The following is a 21,471-nucleotide window of genomic DNA, read 5'->3' as shown; positions in this document are numbered from 1 at the left end:
ATCTCTAGAAACATGACGTGTTCCGCATTCCTAGAAATGTCTTTCGTGCGCAATCCAGAAGCAAAAGTTTTGTCGACTTATTTGAGTGCACATTTTAATTATTTCACTGTGCACTCAAATAAGTTGACAAAACTTTTGCTCCTGGATTGCGCACGAAATACATTTCTAAGAATGCGGAACACGTCATGTTTCTAGAGATGTTGAGTAAAGAAATGATAAAAAAAATAATAAATAAACAATGAAATTTAAAATTACTTATCTGATATTTGAATTGATGTACGATTTATTAAAAATATAATTTTAGTACCTAAAATACTAATAATAATAATAATAATAATAATAATAATAATAATAATAATAATAATAATAATAATACAAACCATAAGCATTCTGAACCTACAGAAAATGCCGAGTGTTTTAAGGCCAGAAACAGACAATGTGATTTTGTTTACCTACGCTAACCTCTTCCGTTACAATTATGCAGTGAATGTAAACAAAATCCGTCTAATAGTTCTTCAGAAATCCCTATATATAGTCGGCATATTACACACTACATTGTCGTGACCAGGTATTCTGTAAGATGTGTTATTTCCCGTGAAAATTTCGAATTGTTTAATTTTTTTTTTACATTATAATACTTTATCGTTATACGACATGTAACATGAGGAAGCAAATAGTACGAGATAAGCTGAAAACATGAACATTAGTTCAAGTACGGAACCTAATTCGATTTTATTACAGCATTAGGAACTCCACTTCATGTATAATGAGATATTAAGTGGACTGAGGAGTGCCAGTTAAAAAATGTGTGACGTCTAGACACATTGGACCGAGTCCACGGGGACTCCTCATGAATGCATAATTTTTGCGTCTTATATCAGTACGATTCGTGAACATATAGCAATGATGGTATGCAGGGCCTAATTTCCGGGAAAAGCGGGAAAACGGTGTTCCCTCATATACTTACGGTATTCCCTCATCTACTTATCTACTTACGGTGTACTAAGGTGTTCCCTCATCTACTTATCTACTTACGGTGTACTAAGGTGTTCCCTCATCTACTTATCTACTTACGGTGTACTAAGGTGTTCCCTCATCTACTTACGGTGTTCCCTCATCTACTTATCTACTTACGGTGTACTAAGGTGTTCCCTCATCTACTTATCTACTTACGGTGTACTAAGGTGTTCCCTCATCTACTTACGGTGTTCCCTCATCTATTAAGATTTTTCCCTGCTTATACATAAGCCTACTGGACAATAATATGTGCGGAATGAGCTCAGAGAAAGTTTCCACATTTTTATGGCTGCAAATTAAGCTTAGGATTTCATCAACTGTGTTAAAGAGTGGCCCATAAGACAGTTAACAAAAATGCATTATTATTGTAAAGACGTTTCATGTACAAACGTAAATCCACACAGATAACATTTATTACAAAAAAATTGTAATAATATGTTACTTACCAAGCTAGTACCTTAGAGAAAGTGTCCTTCTTTCCTTTCAATGCAAAGATGATATCTATTCAACGAAGAAACACAAATCGTGTCACAAATATTATGGGAGAGTGAGTTTTCGAATTCAGAGTGAATGCGTTGCTTCAAATGTCCACATCACAAATTGTCACTGAATCAACTCTATATTTTAGCATTCCCCACACTGAGAAGTCAATCGGAGTAAGATATGGCGAATGAGGAGGCTAATTAATAAAACCGTGATCATGTTTCCATCAATTGTGAAGTACAAAAACATGCTCTTCCGTAGATAACTTACTATTCACTTGTAAACTTGTTCACTAATCCAATTCCACAAGTTTTTTAATAGCTGCTAGACCTATTCACTAATAAGAACTTTACCGCAAATAGCTAGTGCTATAGTGAAGTAGCTAAATACATATTTTCATTAATTCTTTTAATTTTTCCATGTGGTATAACTGTCATCTCTACATGTAAACAAGGTGGAAAAAGCAGGACCTTCTAGGCAACGTGGTTTCCACATTTGAAGAGAAAAAAACAAATATCCATACTCTCGATGTGAAGTTCCTATTTGCTTCGAGTGTTTCAGGAAAATTTGAGTGAGGTGTTTGCACGAAGATGCTCTTTAATTAAAAGAAAAACAAACTGGAGTGTGAAAAGTATGTTATTTACACTGAACAGTAAACATTTTCCGTTACAGAAAATTGAACAATAATTGAAAAAATAATTCACTGACGTGTTGAAATATAAATATTAGCATTATATTCTGAATTCTTATTATTTTGACAATATAGGCTAAAAACATGATAATCGTTTAGTAAGTTTAAAAATGAAAACGTTGGGAAAAGCAGCAAGTCATTCATCTTTTTGTTATGTCTGTTGTTTGTAACTGTTTTAGACTATTTAAATTTCCAAACGACTTAAATTTACATATTATAATATTCTGTAGTAATGTATCAATAGTCGATATGCTGTAGATGTGTACATAATAAATTCTTAATTTATAAATAAATAAAATAAACAGAGTTCTCATAGACCCCTCCAAAGTAGTTACGTTACAATAACTGTCCAAAATACTTAGGGGTTAAGAATATAAACCCGACAAAATCAAAACTTAAATATACACACAGTATACTCTTCTGAAATATAGTTCATAAATTAGTATATTTTGGGGCATGTATGACAAACAAAAATGATACAATCGCAGAAGTGGAGAATAGGATATCGGTGACAAACACAATATATTACGCACTAATTTCCATATTAAAGAGTTAATAAGTATACAGACAGTCTAAAATGAAAATCTAAGTCGTTAAATAATAAGGCCTATCATATTAAACAGAGACGTGCAGGAATTATTATACGGCTGGCCGTTTTTGAAAGGAAGACAATGAGAAAAATATTGAGAGACATAAGAGTTGAAGGAGAAGAAACAAAGAGGAATTAATACAGATAGGCCTATAGGACATTAAGATGTTGTATCGTTTATAAAATTTAATGGCCTAAAACATGCTATAAGAACAGTATATCAAATCTGTTAACTGGGATCAAGAGAGGATTGGAAGAGGTCTGTAGAGGAGGCGAAGTTCCACACCGAAGAAGAAGAAGAAGAAGACGATAATTTATGGATGACAGTGAATGGAAAACATATTGAATTTTAGGGAAAATGTGAGTACACATAGGAAACTGCCCTAACATTGAATTCCAATAGGGCTGCAGGATCTTTCAACTGTGGAAAATCGGTGCTAGAGATACGCCAAAATAAACTATGAACTACAGCAACGTTTTTCAGCCGCCGGCGCGGCCCAATATCAATTATACCGGGCCGCGAGATATTATTCTGGAACTTGTTATTTTACGTTTGTAAGCATTTTCCAAGAATAGGCCTAAATATTTTTAGTGTAAATATTCTTTGGAGGAAAATATTCGTAGTTTTCCTGAAAATGAAATCGCAGATCCAGATCGTCTATGACAGGGATGTCAAGGAGCCTGTATTACGTGCTCATACTACAAGCTCAGTTATCAGCAAGATAAAGTACAATCATCGCTCTTATGGAAATGTTGTGCGGGTTCTTGAGAGCACGCAATGCAGGCGCTTTGACATTCCTAGTCCATGAACTATAAATTCTAAAATCTAACTAAATAACAACTGTATAGCAAATATCAGTAACTAAGTCACATATTTTTTAATGATCGGAATATATTTCTGAAATATTTTAACATTCAGGAAATGGAATAGCGCTGTTTATGACCGGTCATAAAAATTGCCTACAAGCCGATTACAGCAATGGACGGCGAATCCTCTATTCTCAAAACTGGACGAAATAACATCTGTGTTGCATATGTCAGTAACATTAACTAGGAAGTATAAACAAAATCTTTTCACTTATATTGAAGATTAAGGCAGTCTGTATCCGGTTCTCGATACTGAATAGTCATAGTGAATACTGTTTCTTCGCAATTTTCCATTATAGTGTGTGAGTGCTTGTTTCAAAACCCGAGTATCGTAACTGTAAAGGTATTTACGAGAAAATTTGTTGGGACAGGGCCCTCATATTATAGTAGAAGAATTTACCGGGCCGCCGTCTCTCAATTGTTGAGAACCACTGAACTATAGGGCAAGAGGGTTTCTAATTGTTCACTAATTGCCTAGCGGTATATTCGTAAAATGGAAGATTTAAGTTACACTGTAATGCTGTAGTTGTGTGCTGGAAGCCTTCGAGGGGGGAGAGTATTTCTGGACAAAGTCGAGGAGGTCCGCCACAGAGCGAGCAGCGGCGCAATCACGAGAATTAGCGTTTCGTTCGTATTGGTTTTCCCACCCGGTGAACTGAACTTTCACGGCCAGTGCAGACTGTGTATACAGAGCAGAACGATGATCACGGTGACTCGAGATGAAACAATGTCAATGGTTCCAAGTACTTAGTTCACGAATCTTGAAAGGAGCGTGAATAGATATTAGTTTATTGTGAATAAGCAATGGCAACGAGATGTTTGTGGCAATACTACAAGCATTTTATTCCAACGACGCTTTCAACTACAGAGGTTATTCGGCAATGAAATTCAACATGGGTGACAGATAAACCGCGAAAAATTCTTCCGGAGCTCTGTAGCGGAGGCAGGGTTCTAAAGAAGTATAATAAAATAGAAAAAAAGTAATTCTTGAAAAAAAAATTGATGGTTGGGCCCTCTTTTGAGTAACCGCTTCAAATGAACAATAGGCTATACATTTTAAAGTGGTAGGCTAGTGGGTTTTCGGAGTTCGTACTAATCATTTCATATGGTGAAATAAATTCATAGGCTAGGTCTCATGAATCGTAAACTGAAGGGTTCGGAGCCATAATGGGCCAAGCGCCATTTATTAAAAACTGGGAAAGTCAAGTGAATACCATAGTTTAATGGAGGTTGAAATACCATTTAGATGCTCTAAATTCTCTTTGGTGGAACAAACATATAACAAGAAACAGGAAACTGCAAATTTATAAAACAGTAATTCAAAGTATTCTTACCTATGGCGCAGAAGTATGGCTAATTTCTACAAGGGAACAAAATAAAATGTTGGCTACAGAAATTAATGTTTTAAGAAGATCAGCAGGGAAATCAAGAAAAGAAAGAGATAGATAAAAGAAATTATGAAAGTAGAGCAAGAACCAGACATTACTGACGTTATAGAGAAGAAAAGACTAGAATGGTATGGACATGTAAAGAGAATGACAGAGGAACGATACCATGACAAATTATGGAATGGATACCAACAGAAAGAAGGAAAAGAGGTCGTTCAGCAAAGACATGGATAGAAGGGGTACAGACTGCCATTACCAGGCTTCGAGACTTTGGACCCGATACAATAAGTTTACTGTGCATGCACTATAGGTTGTTAACTCGCTGCAAGTAGGTAGAGATGTGTTGAGGTAACAAAATTGCTATTTAGAGTAGAGTACGGTAGTATGGGGAAACACACACATATGTACATTCTGAAACTAAATATGCATTACACAATGATAATGTCAAAAGAATGTGAAAAGCATTTATTCTCCTGTCTTTCATAAGCATTTGTGTTTAATTATACACAGTGTTAATGGTGGAAATAAGCATGTAGCAATTTTAATTTTTTCATTTATCCTATTGGTCGTCTTTAGGAAGTGCAGTTACAGTACCGAATTGCAATGTACCTACTACAAGATACATTCTCAATGTCTCAAACGTAAATCTTTTTCGCTTATCTGCCAAAGTTTGTACTGTGGAAAGCTGCGCTCTACGTCGCATGACGTGATAGGACCAAAACGAGAAAACCTATGTAACATCATTGCAGTCTCTAAGAGACAGTCCTTTATTTTCGGGTGACTCTATGCCCACTAATTACTGTTTATGTTACACAATGTTCCATATCCGTCATTTTTACATAACATTGATTTCCACTTCTGTTTTACACGTTCAGTAACTGGTGTATTTGGTGTCTCATTAATTCTCTGCGTCATTTTCTAAATTAATTTGAGGGCTTCCGGTATCTCGTGCTCTGACTTTTCTAACCGTGTAATAGTTTCAGACACAGTTTGAAAATGGATTTGTATGAAAACCAAATTATTTGTCAGAACCTTCAAATCCAGAGCGTTTTTCTTTGCGTATTTGTTGTCATTCATTCTACAGTACCCCCACCTACTGTACGCTTTACCACTATATTCAGTACGCCGTTATGCGGATTTCCCGCTGAACTGCTCTATTGGGTCCGAAGTCTCGAAGCCTGGCCATTACTTCCAGGAATTTGACACCAGAGCAGTGAATGGATTGGGAGGATTGACGTTTGGTTTCCGGAAGACGGCGTCAGCAGTCATGAAACCGGAAGAAGAAGAAGAAGAAGAAGACGAAGAAGAAGAAGAAATACCATTTAGTTTTAATATGCCTACTTTATATTACTTGCTATATGTTTCATTGAATTATTGTAATCAATAATTTTAACTCTTATTTTCTCAGTTTTTAATATAATATATTATGGCGCTTGGCCCACTATGGCTCTGAACCCTTCAGTTATTTAGCCAAGCCAATGAATTTCGTTTTCTCAGAGAAAATACATTTTAATATTAAATGAACATAAATAAAATAAATGAATGAATTGATAAATAAAATAAACAAATGAATAGATAAATAAAATAAAGATAATGAATTAATTAAATAAATACATGTTTTATTTCCTGTCTCATTGAATAGCATTGTGATTTTATCTGTTTTGGTGGTATCTGAAAAGACGGCCACATTTGCATTTTTGGGGATATTTTTACGTGAACCCCACTCTACTTCCCTCCCGGAGAAGCCATGCTGAAGATCTTATAATAGTTCAAATTACATCGTTCTTGTCCGAGTCTGAACCTGCGAACCACAGATCCAAAGGGTAGTAGTATACCTGCTAGACCGCCGAGGAATTACTAGACAGACGTTTGTCTACTATATATTATTTTGATGTACCAAAGTACATATGATATTTACATGCAGATATTCTGCGTCATCATACGATGAAAGAGTAATGGAACGGAGAAAAATTCTCTCCGGCGCCGGGATTTCAACCCGGGTTTTCAGCTCTACGTGCTGATGCTTTATCCACTAAGCCACACCGGATACAACTCCGACGCCGGTTAGAATCGTCTCAGATTAAGCTCCAACTCTTGGGTTCCCTCTAGTGGCCGCCCTCTGCACTGACTGCGTCATAGATATCTATGAACGCAGGACCGAAGTCCACACGTGCTGAGGTGCACTCGATATGAGTGACTAGTTGGCCGGGATCCGACGAATAAGCGCCGTCTTAAATCACGAAGTGATTTACGCATATCATATATATTATTTTGATGTACCGAAGTACATATGATATTTCCATGCAGATATTCTGCGTCATCATACGAGTTGTATCCGGTGTGGCTTAGTGGATAAAGCATCAGCACGTAGAGCTGAAAACCCGGGTTCAAATCCCGGCGCCGGAGAGAATTTTTCTCCGTTCCATTACTCTTTCATCGTTTGTCTACTAGTTAATTAGCACGACTAACAGGATAAGTACAGAGCGACCAGGATATGAATACCGATTAAAGAAGTGCATTTCCCGCGCTCGACCTGCTGGCTACTGTCTACAAACTTTCTCTTACTATTACACATCCCGCAATCCTACATATAAGCAACTTTCAATATGCGACGTTAGTTCCAATCCGTAATTCATAGGTGATCGTCATGAAGCCGTTGTGTTACTGATTTTCCAATTCGTTTTAAAGATGCAAAACAAGGGTGTAATTTTTTTCTAATCGTATGAACGATTATATCGAATTACTAAATAGACTGAAGCTTGGGCTTCATGAAGCACTAAAGCAATATTCTAACATCCAGCGGCAGCCAAGATTTAATGAAGCCTTCGTGTACCACTGGCACGCATGGGTCATGAGGACACTCAAACTATTTCACTTCGGGCAACAGAACAGATTGCTGTGTTGTTTCATTCAGGATGATGTCTAGGAAGGTATTCAAGACTCTTTCAGCTTTAGTTCTGGTACGAATGAACGTCAGCGAGATATAACCAGAACAGCACTAACAAATATAAATCCTGTTCATTGGCGTTTACATTTACAAAACGAACGCAGAGATGAACTTATACTAGCATTGTAGTATAATAATAATAATAATAATAATAATAATAATAATAATAATAATAATAATAATAATAATAGCCTAATGTGTCCCTTCAAGGGCAAAGGCCTCCTGCTAGAGGGTAGCTCTGTTTCACTAACGCGGTGAGCAACTCCGCGCTAGGTTGTGTCTAGTGTTTCTTTGTCTGGTTGGAGTTGATCCACACATAAATGTGTCGTAGGATGGAATGAATGTACATGAAAAACACGTGTGGAGGAATGAACACACACAAAAGTGATGTGCATAAGAATTAAAGTACACTAACATAACACGCACGAGATGAACGTACACGAAAGTAACGAGTATGAGCATGAACGTACACGAAAGTAACGCGCGCGAGCATGAACTACACGAAAGTAATGCATGCTAGCATTAGCGTATATGAAAGTAACGCGCGCAAGCATGAACTACACGAAAGTAATGCATGCTAGCATTAGCGTATATGAAAGTAACGCGCGCAAGCATGAACTACACGAAAGTAATGCATGCTAGCATTAGCGTATATGAAAGTAACGCGCACGAGCATGAACGCACACGAAAGTCAAATGCGCGAGCATTAGCGTACACGAAAGTAACGCGCACAAGCATGAACGCACACGAAAGTCAAATGCGCGAGCATTAGCGTACACGAAAGTAACGTGCACAAGCATGAACGCACACGAAAGTCATATGCGCGAGCATTAGCGAACACGAAAGTAACGCGCACGAGCATGAACGCACACGAAAGTCAAATGCGCGAGCATTAGCGAACACGAAAGTAACGCGCACAAGCATGAACGCACACGAAAGTCAAATGCGCGAGCATTAGCGTACACGAAAGTAACGTGCACAAGCATGAACGCACACGAAAGTCAAATGCGCGAGCATTAGCGTACACGAAAGTAACGTGCACAAGCATGAACGCACACGAAAGTCAAATGCGCGAGCATTAGCGTACACGAAAGTAACGTGCACAAGCATGAACGCACACGAAAGTCAAATGCGCGAGCATTAGCGTACACGAAAGTAACGTGCACAAGCATCAACGCACACGAAAGTAAAGTGCACGAGCATGGACATACACGAAAGTAACGCGTATGGATGAATATATGTACGAACACTGCGCGCCCAAAGATGAACGTACACGAATATTACACTTACGACGATGTAAGTACACAACGTAACGCGCATGAGGATGAATGCACAGGAACATAGTACAAGCCACCCGCGTGGCTCAGTTGGTTAAGGCGCTTGCCTGCCGATCTGAAGTTGCGCTCGGGCGCGGATTCGATCCCCGCTTGGGCTGATTACCTGGTCGGGTTTTTTCCTAGGTTTTCCCCAACCGTGAGGTGAATGCCAGGTAATCTATGGCGAATCCTCGGCCTCACCTCGCCAAATACCATCTCGCTATCACCAATCTCATCGACGCTAAATAACCTCGTAGTTGATACAACCAACTTAAAAAACGTAGAATATACAGTAATGAACGCATGCGAACATAATATACATGGGAATGAACGAACACCAATGTAACGTACCGGTGATGAATGCAAACTACAGCTAACTTGTGCCTCTGTTGCTTACACCTAAGAATAAAGCATTTTAGTGTAGTCATATTTCGTTTTGTAACAAAGGCCGGCAACATTTTATATCCACTTCTCAGAATTCACAGTAACCTCTATTAACCGAACCTCTGTCAATTAAAAACCGGTTTAACCGAAAAGTGTAAGTCGTGTATCTGGGTTTTTACAAAGAAATTTAAAACTGAAACTATGCGCTGTATTTATTACGTACAAAATTTAGGCTACGTACAAACCCAGAAACAAAATTTGGGCCACCTAATTTTACTAAGTTCCATATATAACGCATTGCGCATGTGCAGTAAACAAGGGCGCCTAAATGTATGCTACTTGGGGACAGTGTGTGAAGCTTGTTGCCTACAAAGAGGAGGACTGCTACCGAGACTGTCCATTTTTTAATTCCGTACCTGTACAGCGATATTACATTCATGTTTAATTTCAACACTTTATGGGCAAGCTACTATAAGGGCAAAGTATTAGTGGAAGCAGTTCCGAAGACAAGTAGTGATCACTAAGAAGGCTAGAGGAATGCGTGTGAGCGCAACAAAACGTAGGTACTACTGTTTAAGTGACCTGGCTAAACTCGCTCCTAGCACTAAGCCTGAGTGACATTGCTGCCAGAAGATACGAACAGGAAACCCAAAAGAAAATGCCGCAATTTTGCTTAAAGGAATAGTGAAGAATCAACCGTCTATTTCGATTTGGTAATACTGTATCTATTGTACACATTGTATAAACTTTTTTAATGGTCTACACGTAAAGCTCTCATGTACGCAACTTATCGGTAAGTTTCTAACCTTTTAACTCTAAAATGGGACCGTAATACACAACGACAGTCATTTCCAACTGGCCAACCTGTGACGTCGGAGCGTGTTTCCCCTCTCGGAGCAGAGCTAGTAGAGCACATGAGGGAGGGTAATGTTGTGTCTCCGCTATTTATAAACATTTCCATCCCTTTCACTGCCACTTCCCCTACTTTGCTCTTTTACTTCTGCTTCCCCTCTGAGTTCGAGAGCTGAGATTGTGACGTCACATAGCTAGCAATTAGAAATGCCTGCACTATGCCGAGAACTATGAGCTATGTAATATGTTTAGAGACAGCTAGCAATGATTTGATTTTCACACTACAGCGGGAAATATGTTGCTACACAGTGGAGCCATCTCAGTATAGATGATTAAAACACAAATTTTATTATGCGATACGGAAGGCAGTTTGATATGAGCTGGTAGAAATAAAGTTATATAAATTTGAACAGTTGACCTTCTATAGGCTACAATTCGGATAGATTACCTGTGGGAACAGAAAATACAGGTGGTGGGGATAACTTTCGTTTATTTTATTTTAGGTTATTTTACGACGCTTTACCAACATCTTAGGTTATTTAGCGTCTGAATGAGATGGAGGTGATAATGCCGGTGAAATGAGTCCGGGGTTCAGCACCGAAAATTACCCAGCATTTGCTCATATTGGGTTGAGGGAAAACCGACAGGGAATTGAACCCGGGCCATCTGGTTTCGCGGCCAGACGCGCTAACCGTTACTACACAAGTGTGGACGATAACTTTCGTAACTATTAAAAAATCACTAGCCGATCGATGTCAGCTATGCTTTATTTCGAGCGTTACTCCATGCTAAAGGAAAGTATTTTCCATAGCTCGACAAAGCATTAGGCCTACATATTTCACGGGTCTTATTCGAAATTTTGCTTATCCGAAATGGGATCAGCTCCTTTTATTTCGGTTAACAGAGATTTCACTGTAGATCTATAGCCACTAACATTTTTTTTTTTTTCCACTTTTTTAAACCGTACGATCTGCCGAGGATAGGCCTACCTATTGCACAGCTTACTGAAATTCGGCTGAGTTCACGATTAAAGTCAATGCGTTCGTATTTCGAAGTATTCTTACAATGCTGCAGTAGCTACTCTTCACGTGAATGTTAATAAGTCCTGAAAAGTGCAGGGTGAATAGGGAGCCGTCTATTCCATATCCCCCGCCCTCAATCATGAGAACACCATATGTACATCCTGCACGTGGCTATTACGTCATCAAGACGGGCAGATGTCCTATCGACAACAAAACAGTTGGATTACTATTCATGGCCAACGCGATAGAAGGGGCGAAGTCCGCTAGAGTGCCGCGCGCAGTTTTAAATCCTTTCTTCCCTTTTAACTCCTCCCCCGCTCTACATCAGCTGACAGCGTCCATCAAACCAGGTCGCCAGCCCACGATAAACGCCGGGGACCTACTCAAATGGTGAGTTTCTTTCACAAAGCATTGTTTCTAAAAAAAAATATTCCAATCAAATTTCCCCGCTGCTGGGAACATATTTCGTCCCACTCCGTATTCAATTACATTATAACTTCGCTTGTGGTAATAATAATAGTAGCATGAAAATAGTAACATAAGAAAGGCAGGCCTTTGTTTAACACGGTGTTACTGAACTACCAGGAGCCGAACCCCTGTCCCCTTGGAAAGTTGTTTACCACTGAATGAACTTTTGAGCCCCACTCTTTGTGAAGCAACGATACGCTCAACATCCCTTTATTTTTCTATTTCGTTTAAACAGACTGTACAGTATAAACACATAGGTACTGGATTAACGAACTATTCAATCGTTGATATTTCCACTTACGCAACACTGACTGGCCTGCAAACGCTTCGATTTGTGATGAATTTTGTCGCAACACTGTTAATCCAAATATTAATAATTTAAGGTCGAGTTGTGTAAATAATCAATCCGACATCAGGCAATGAAATTAACCTACAGTTAAGCTGAATTTAGGCGTTTAGTTGCAGAATCATTTCGTTTTGATCTAAGATCAAATCTAACGTGTGATTTTTCTCAGTACAAAATATTTGAACGTAGTTCTGCAGAACAATATAATTCTTTATCAAAATAAACAGGAATAAATACTGTTCCTGCAAGTGATGTGGTGAGCAAAGATTATTTTAACTGTATATCGTCGTTGTTCCTGCAATAACTCCTATGTGCAAAATATAAAATTTTTCAGTAGGAAGAAAAAACACATTTATTCATCCTATGGAATCCGTACATAGGAGACTGTGAATGTTCACATTTTCGAAACAAAGAAATATAATTACATATAGGAAATTTCATTATTTGCTGTATCACTATTTAAGTTATTTAATAGAGTAAAAATCTGAAAATCGATAAATATGTCACGTAAGAGTTATTAACGACGATATTTAGAGAAAGATCTATAGTATATTAATATTTCACGTGTAAATTTATGCGAATTTATACGTTAAATTGTACACAGGTAATATTATTTCCAGATTTCACGTTTCTTTGTCTTTTCACAACACAACTTCAGACTTTCCCAACCTTGGAATCACATTCGTGGAAGTACAATCTACAGCAATTATTTGTTTCCTACTTTGTTTGGTGGCAAATTAATCTAATGTATTTCTTTATACGCTATAACTTATTTATGTTTGAGAACAATTTTAAACAACAGTTATCTCTCTTTATTACTACAATTTTTAAGTTGGTTTATTTTACGACGCTTTATAAACTATATACTATGGGTATTCAGCGTCTGAATGAAATGAAGGTGATAATGATAGCTAAATGAGTCTAGGGTCCAGAGCTGAAAGCTACCCAGCATATGCTATTAATGGGTTGAGGGAAAACCCTGGAAAAAACCTCAGCCAGGTAATTTGTCCCAACCAGGATTTGAACTCGGGTCCACTCGTTTCACAGTGAGACATGCTAACCGTTACTCCACAGCGGTAGATTTTTACAATTTGCTAAACGTATTCTCTCCTTACTGTATTCTTCTATAACTACATTTGGTTACGCGTGTTATTAGGCAGACAAATATGGAATATGTATTGCAAACCACTCGGTATAAACACGAGTTTTCCTCATATTTCGCGCTGTCATATGTATTTCTGTAATCTTAGAACAGCAATAAACCAAGTTCACGTAATTCAAGATCACTGTTATACAGCATAAATGGAGATAATCTAAGTTCATTTTCTGAAGATCAGAAGTGAACTCCAGTTTGCGACGTTAATGCAATAGGACCTATTAGTCCCGCTTCAGGAGAGGGCACGGACTGGGACTGTCCTCGCACGCAGGCTGCTCGGGTGGACCCATTGTACTACCCCAGATGGGAAGTGTGCATGCCCAAAGGCCCCCGCGCTGAAGATCATCCTGAGCGCCGCCCCCGAACTCCCCTACGATCTACATCAGGGATGTCAAAGCGCCTGTATTGTGTGCTCATACTACAAGCAATACAAATCTAATAAAGTTCAGTTAACAGCAAGATAAAGTGCAATCATCGTTCTTCAGAGCACGCAGTGCAGGCGTTTTGACATTCCTAATTTATACGATCCCTTTATCTTTCCATGTAGGCCTCACCGCGATCTCTCAGATCCCGGTCCCACGAGTTACCACGAGCCCAGTGGAGAGTCCACGGCTCATAGCACTACCACCAGCAACGAATGACCACATATCCATAGGGTCCAAGTTTAGCGGCGGGCCACAGCCGACTCTACATCGAAGCAAGAACCGGCCCTAAACCTACTGTATGCTTTTATTAAAAAATGTTTTTTACGCCAAGTTGTCTTACGTAATTTTTGCTGTAATGGCTTTTCATACAAAAGTTGTCTTATGTAATTTTTGCTGTAATGGCTTTTCATACAAACGATTGCGGCGGGCATTTAATAAAAGCTATGTAAAATAATCTACAAATTCGTCGTGCAGTTATAAACTTAAACGAGAAAGGGAAAAGTGCGTGGAATAACTGAATCATTCAGCCGAACAACATTGTAATAATCAACATATATGTTGAATATGAGTTAAAGACGGAACTGCGTTATGTCTGTCCTCCTGCGTGCCATGGGAAACTTTTTTTTTTTGCCTAAATAAAAAATTGGCACAATTAGTCTACCAGATATTTGAAATTATGTTTAGTAGAACAACGTTATAATTTTTACCATTTCTTTTTTGTTCGGGGGAATTATTCAGTTTAATTAGTCGCATATTCATGTAACAAAAATGGTTCATTCGCTGCTTTTTTTCTGCCTACTACTTATTTCTTGTTGCAAATATCGAATGCCCATCATTCTTTCATCTCATATATACAGAAAAATTGACGTCTCAAAACATATAACAGTCTACTTTGTTATTAGTTACTCGTTTTACGCGCTTCGTAACAATTCATGTTGTCAAAAGTCATTAGAAATTTTACGAGCTTTGTAAGAATTCATGTTGCCAGATGTCATTATACATTTTATGCGCTTCGTAACAATTCATGTTGCCAAATGTCACAAGTTTTACGCGCTTAATAGCAATTCGTGTTGCAAAATCTCATTATACACTTTACGCGCTTTGTAACAATTCATGTTGCCAAATGTCATACATTTTATGCACTTCGTAATAATTCATGTTGACAAATGTCACAAGTTTTACGCGCTTAATAGCAATTCGCGTTGCCAAATGTCATTATACACTTTACGCGCTTTGTAACAATTCATGTTGTCAAATGTCATTAGACATTCTACGCGCTTCATAACAATTCATGTTGCCAAATGTCATTATACATTTTATGCGCTACGTAACAATTCATGTTGGCAAATGTCACAAATTTTACGCGCTCAATAGCAATTCGTGTTGTCAAATGTCATTATACATTTTATGCGCTTCGTAACAATTCATGTTGCCAAATGTCACAAGTTTTACGCGCTTAATAGCAATTCGTGTTGCAAAATCTCATTATACACTTTACGCGCTTTGTAACAATTCCTGTTGCCAAATGTCATACATTTTATGCACTTCGTAACAATTCATGTTGACAAATGTCACAAGTTTTACGCGCTTAATAGCAATTCGTGTTGCCAAATGTCATTATACACTTTACGCGCTTTGTAACAATTCATGTTGTCAAATGTCATTAGACATTCTACGCGCTTCATAACAATTCATGTTGCCAAATGTCATTATACATTTTATGCGCTACGTAACAATTCATGTTGGCAAATGTCACAAATTTTACGCGCTTAATAGCAATTCGTGTTGTCAAATGTCATCATACACTTTACGCGCTTTGTAACAATTCATGTTGTCAAATGTCATTAGACATTTTATGCGCTTCGTAACAATTCATGTTGGCAAATGTCACAAATTTTACGCGCTTAATAGCAATTCGTGTTGTCAAATGTCATTATACACTTTACGCGCTTTGCAACAATTCATGTTGTCAAATGTCATTAGACATTTTATGCGCTTCGTAACAATTCATGTTGGCAAATGTCACACATTTTACGCGCTTAATAGCAATTCGTGTTGTCAAATGTCATTGTACACTTTACGCGCTTTGTAACATTCATGTTGTCAAATGTCATTAGACATTTGATGCGCTTCGTAAGAATTCATGTTGGCAAATGTCACAAATTTTACGCGCTTAATAGCAATTCGTGTTGTCAAATGTCATCATACACTTTACGCGCTTTGTAACAATTCATGTTGTCAAATGTCATTAGACATTTTACGCGCTTTGCAACAATTCATGTTGTCAAATGTCATTAGACATTTTATGCGCTTCGTAACAATTCATGTTGGCAAATGTCACACATTTTACGCGCTTAATAGCAATTCGTGTTGTCAAATGTCATTGTACACTTTACGCGCTTTGTAACATTCATGTTGTCAAATGTCATTAGACATTTGATGCGCTTCGTAAGAATTCATGTTGGCAAATGTCACAAATTTTACGCGCTTAATAGCAATTCGTGTTGTCAAATGTCACCATACACTTTACGCGCTTTGTAACAATTCATGTTGTCAAATGTCATTAGACATTTTATGCGCTTCGTACCAATTCATGTTGGCAAATGTCACAAATTTTACGCGCTTAATAGCAATTCGTGTTGTCAAATGTCATTATACACTTTACGCGCTTTGTAACAATTCATGTTGTCAAATGTCATTAGACATTTTACGCGCTTTTGTAACAATTCATGTTGTCAAATGTCATTAGACATTTTACGCGCTTTGTAACAATTCATGTTGTCAAATGTCATTAGACATTTTATGCGCTTCGTAACAATTCATGTTGGTAAATGTCACAAATTTTACGCGCTTAATAGTAATTCGTGTTGTCAAATGTCATTATACACTTTACGCGCTTTGTAACAATTCATGTTGTCAAATGTCATTAGACATTTTACGCGCTTCGTAACATTCATGTTGTCAAAGGTATTCCCGTTTGTAATTTATTTTCTGAACTGTCGTTAAAATATCGTGCTAGCTGGTCATAATTAAACTGTGCCCGCTGTAGACAAAGAACTTATTAAACCAAGGTATACCAAATTCGGTGTAAGGAAGGTCTAGACCACACGCTTCGCAATTCTTGTGGTCACACACTGTGCAGCAGTTATTACCACGTGACACACTGCAACGTGTCGACTTCGTCTTTCGATTCCTTGCAAGAGCATCAAGTTGATGACTCCTGGCCTTGGACCCTCCTGTGAAGTGACGAAGCACACTTCTCTGTTATTGATGAGGTCAATACTCAGAATTGTCTAATCTGGGGATCTTCGCCTCCAAATAAGATTTATGTAGTACCTCTGCATAGTGAAAGACACTGTTTTGTGCGATAACACGCTTTTATTTGAAGCGATAGGAGCCCAAGGGTTAAAGACGTGTTCAGGCGAACGTTACGGGAACTGTTATAGCAACGTGTGAGCCCAGCCTTACGGGAGAGAGATACTTTGAAGGCAATAATTGTTTTTAAATGTTCTTTAATAGAGCTGGCTGTTCATCAATTCTCTTCCGCATGCCCTGCAAGATGTTCACATTAAGTTTCATATAACAAAATGTGAACAGAGTGTATCATACTTTCAGCAAATAAACGTATTGGTAAGTCAGAAGCGAAAAACCAGTAAATGTTGAAATATTTTGTCTTTAAAATAATCTTTGATAATACAAAATACTATTATCAGGCAGTACATCTCCCTTGACGATATGTGTCAGAGGAAGAACAATTGTTTGTATACATCTGCAGTCTGATTAGTGGAATATGTAGCTAATCGGCGACATATTCAGTGGAGGGGAAAGGAACTGGCCACCCTACCCCATTATCTTCTGACCTAGTTGCCTCATAAATGGTGCCCTATTGGTACCACTTGTGGGGTTCAGACCTGTCTTCGGACAGTTGACTAAACAACATAAAATACATTACATAAAATTTAATACGCACTTATGACCTTGTCAGCTGCTGTGACGTCATTTTTAAAGCTATGGTGCACAGGATTTTTAAATGACACTAACCTTTGATTGCAATTTCAGGTAACTTCTTTTTTCAATTTCTTGCCCTTTAAAATACCCTTTGATATGTGAAAAATACATTACACAAAATGTAATGCGCATTTGTGGCATTATTATCTGTTGTGACGTCAATTTAAAGCTCTGCTGCACAGGGTTTTCAATTAGCCTAACACCAAATTTTGATTACAAAAAGTTATATCTTGGAAACGATTAATGCTACGTGCATGATATTTGGTAAACACATTCTTTCGAGTATTATGAAGCTTTTGTCTGGAACATAAATTTGTTATTTTGTTGCATTTGAAAAACATGCCTCCATATTTCTATAAAGTAGGCTACCTTTAAAATTCATTCTTAAAATATAATGTTTATCTTGTGCTCCAGACATTTTAAAGAACGTACTTTTAGGAGGGATGCTGAATCTATCTTTTAAAATGGCTGATACATATCCTTTTAAATGAATTACTGTATCCTGGTGCTTTTTTAATTTGTGCCCCAATTTTTTTAAAATTAATCTGGAATTTAAGTTGTTGGAGCATTGATATTCTACATGCAAAAAAATGAAAATTGTGCATCAATAAAATTATGAAAAAAAAAAAATGTCAAATATCAGTATCTCCTCCATTTTAAGCATTTCCTGGTCCATGTCTCGTTATAACCTGTTTCTCTTCATAACCTGTTTCTCTTCTCTAACATCTGAGAAATCCGTTTCTGAAGTTTTGCCCGTATTTATGTTACAACCTGTAGAATTGTCCAATAGTTATAATTTTACGGCAAGCAAATATCCCACTTTCAAAGCAGTGTGGAAATGTACAGCCTATTACTATTTTTATACAAATATAATTGAGTCGCTTAACCAATTTCTATATATTTTCGTGATTATAAGCTCTATTAAAAAAAATCTCACGAAGTCGTGACGAATAAGCAACTGGAAGTTTTATCATTTATTCCGATTACACCAGGCGTTCTGACAATTTTTTTCAACTAACAGCCAGAGAATTCCATTTTATGAAACCATCGCAAGTATACTGGAAATACACACACTATAAACTATTATTTAAGCGATTTCTACGAAGTAAGAACAGTTTCACTAACGTAACTCTTTAAGCGTAACATATTTAAAATTGTATCATCCATAACATGCGATACTTATGCGAGTGTAAGAGACCATTATGCATGGCAAACAGTCATACATCTTACCATTTGTGACTTTGGTGACAAGTAAATAATGCATCTAGTTGCATTCCGTCTCTTACATTTTATATAAGTTTACCTAACTCGGGTTATAAAAGGATACATTTCCTGGAAGAAATCGAGATGCGGTGGCTGCAGAATGTCTAACGCCGATAAAACCTGAAACAAGAAATAAGACACAAATGTAAAGACGTTAAAAACAAGGCGTCATTTTTAGAAAACTAATACTTGTAACAAACACCTCAAACATACATTATATGAAAATGTAAGATAACACTGGACAAGATAATGTGATTGGACATCTGATGATTGATTACCTGTGCAACACAATTCATCGTTAAGAAGTGAATGTCGGCTATTGACTATGAAACGATTCTTTGACACAAACACTGTAGACTACTTAACCTACTTCAAATGTTACAGTGATTCACTTTTATTAACTTTCTATAAACAATAGGAATACTATGTAATGATTATTGCAAAAGTGCTATCGAAATTTAACGAAAATGTCCGATTCCAGATTCTACGATTATGTTTTGTTTATATTTGCGTATCTACGATTCTGAATATGTGTAGTCATATCTTATATGAAAATACTTTTAACGTGAACTGAACTGTTTACATTCAATAGATCCTAGATTGGATTAGGTAAAACCCTAGACTGGATAGATTAGATAAAATCCTATATTGAACAGATTATATTAGATCCTAGATTGGACAGATCAGATTAGACCCTAGAATAGATTAGATTAGATATTAGATTGGACAGACTAGATTAGATCCTAGATTGGATAGACTAAATAGACAATTAACTAGACAGGCAGATAGGCAGGAGGCAAGCAGACAGATTGATAGGACAAACACAAATTAGACAAATAGGTTACTTTACTTCAGTGATGTCCACACCTGTGGAGTAACGGTCAGCGCGTCTGACCGCGAAACCAGGTGGCCCGGGTTCGAATCCCGGTTGGGGCAAGTTACCTGGTTGAGGTTTTTTCCCGGGGTTTTCCCTCAACCCAATACGAGCAAATGCTGGGTAACTTTCGGTGCTGGACCCTGGACTTATTTCACCGGCATTATTAACTTAATTTCATTCAGACGCTAAATAATCTGAGATGTTGATACAGCGTCGTAAAATAACCCAATAAAATAGCCAAAATAACCGTAACCGAACTGCGAAAAATTCGAACGAGATTTTGCAAATCCCTCTACATACCACAACTAGCAGAATATAATGTTCAAAAAGGTATAATAAACGTAACATAATGATTACATTCTTTCGCAGAATTTACAAAGGAAAAAAATAATTAATATTTTCTGCAGGACAACGCCACTGCAGATACTGTCAGTTATTCCACAACCGCAATTCGTATCACATTGTGAGTTGTAGCTTGTGGCCAGTGATGTCACCCGACTGAATCCGGAAGAATTTGTGGGGGAAAGCTTAAAAGCATAGCGCGTGAGAATAATCCTCATCCTAAAAAAAAAAAAAAAAAAAAAAACTTAAAATATCAGAGAGGGAACTCATTATTTCGAGCATCTACTGTAAATAACAGTTACGTACACTTAATCGCGAAAGCGGGTTACATTTACCGGCAAACTTCTCACTGCTATAGCAGAGAGCGACGGTGCGAGAAGTTCCAGTTCAGTGTCGGGCCGACTCAATAAACAGCTTTAGTCCGGGTCTTACTTCATACTCTAGAAGTGAAACCTAACCATTTTCCTATTACTACATATGCTAGTGGATTGTAGTTATTTTCTAGTTATCAGGTTGAATTTTCTTTTGTAAACTTGGTTCAAATTTCGGTACTGATAAATACAACTGACAGTTACTTTCTATTATGTTCACAGCGTCGTTTGTCTTTCAAGAAGCTGCCAACGTTAAGGAAATAAAAGTTACTAGCGAGAGTTATTTGAAATTTGAACGAAATTGGTAATATTTATATTAATAAATAATACAGGAATTATAAATAAACAGGGCATCCTACACATTTTGAAGTTTTTGCAGGGCTCCCACCGACTCAAGAAGAAAAAGTTAGAACATTTTAAAGGAAAAAGTACGACATTTCACAATATATGGGCAGTATTTCAATATAATAAGTATATTTATTTAAAGCCTCAAGGATCCCCTCCCCTACATACTGCGATTCAACCAGCACTATAAGAAACTATTTCACAATGAGTCTAATGCCATTAGAGGAAATATTAATATGGAATAACTTAAGTTTATTTAGTTGTTTATATATTAATGGAAATGAATTGCATGCGTGTCCCCGCCCTTTGTTTAA

At 37.4% G+C, this 21,471-nt stretch overlaps 1 protein-coding gene across 2 annotated transcripts in view; it reads right to left on the bottom strand.

The window, feature by feature from the left end:
• The window catches only part of nmo (serine/threonine-protein kinase nemo), a 329,069-nt gene that overhangs the window by 102,191 nt on the left and 205,407 nt on the right, over positions 1 to 21,471 (bottom strand). For both annotated transcript variants that reach the window (XR_011336158.1, XM_069847645.1), the window contains exon 3: positions 19,287 to 19,342. Coding sequence is in view for 1 of the 2 variants with exons in the window: in XM_069847645.1 (XP_069703746.1) it covers positions 19,287 to 19,342 (56 nt within the window). In the remaining variant the exon portion in view is untranslated. The remainder of the gene's footprint in view (positions 1 to 19,286; positions 19,343 to 21,471) is intronic.

This window comes from Periplaneta americana, chromosome 15 (genome assembly GCF_040183065.1).
Source record: "Periplaneta americana isolate PAMFEO1 chromosome 15, P.americana_PAMFEO1_priV1, whole genome shotgun sequence".
In the NCBI taxonomy this organism is placed as follows: domain Eukaryota; kingdom Metazoa; phylum Arthropoda; class Insecta; order Blattodea; family Blattidae; genus Periplaneta; species Periplaneta americana.
Note: the sequence above shows the minus strand (reverse complement) of the source record. Positions and strands in the feature narration are given on the sequence as shown.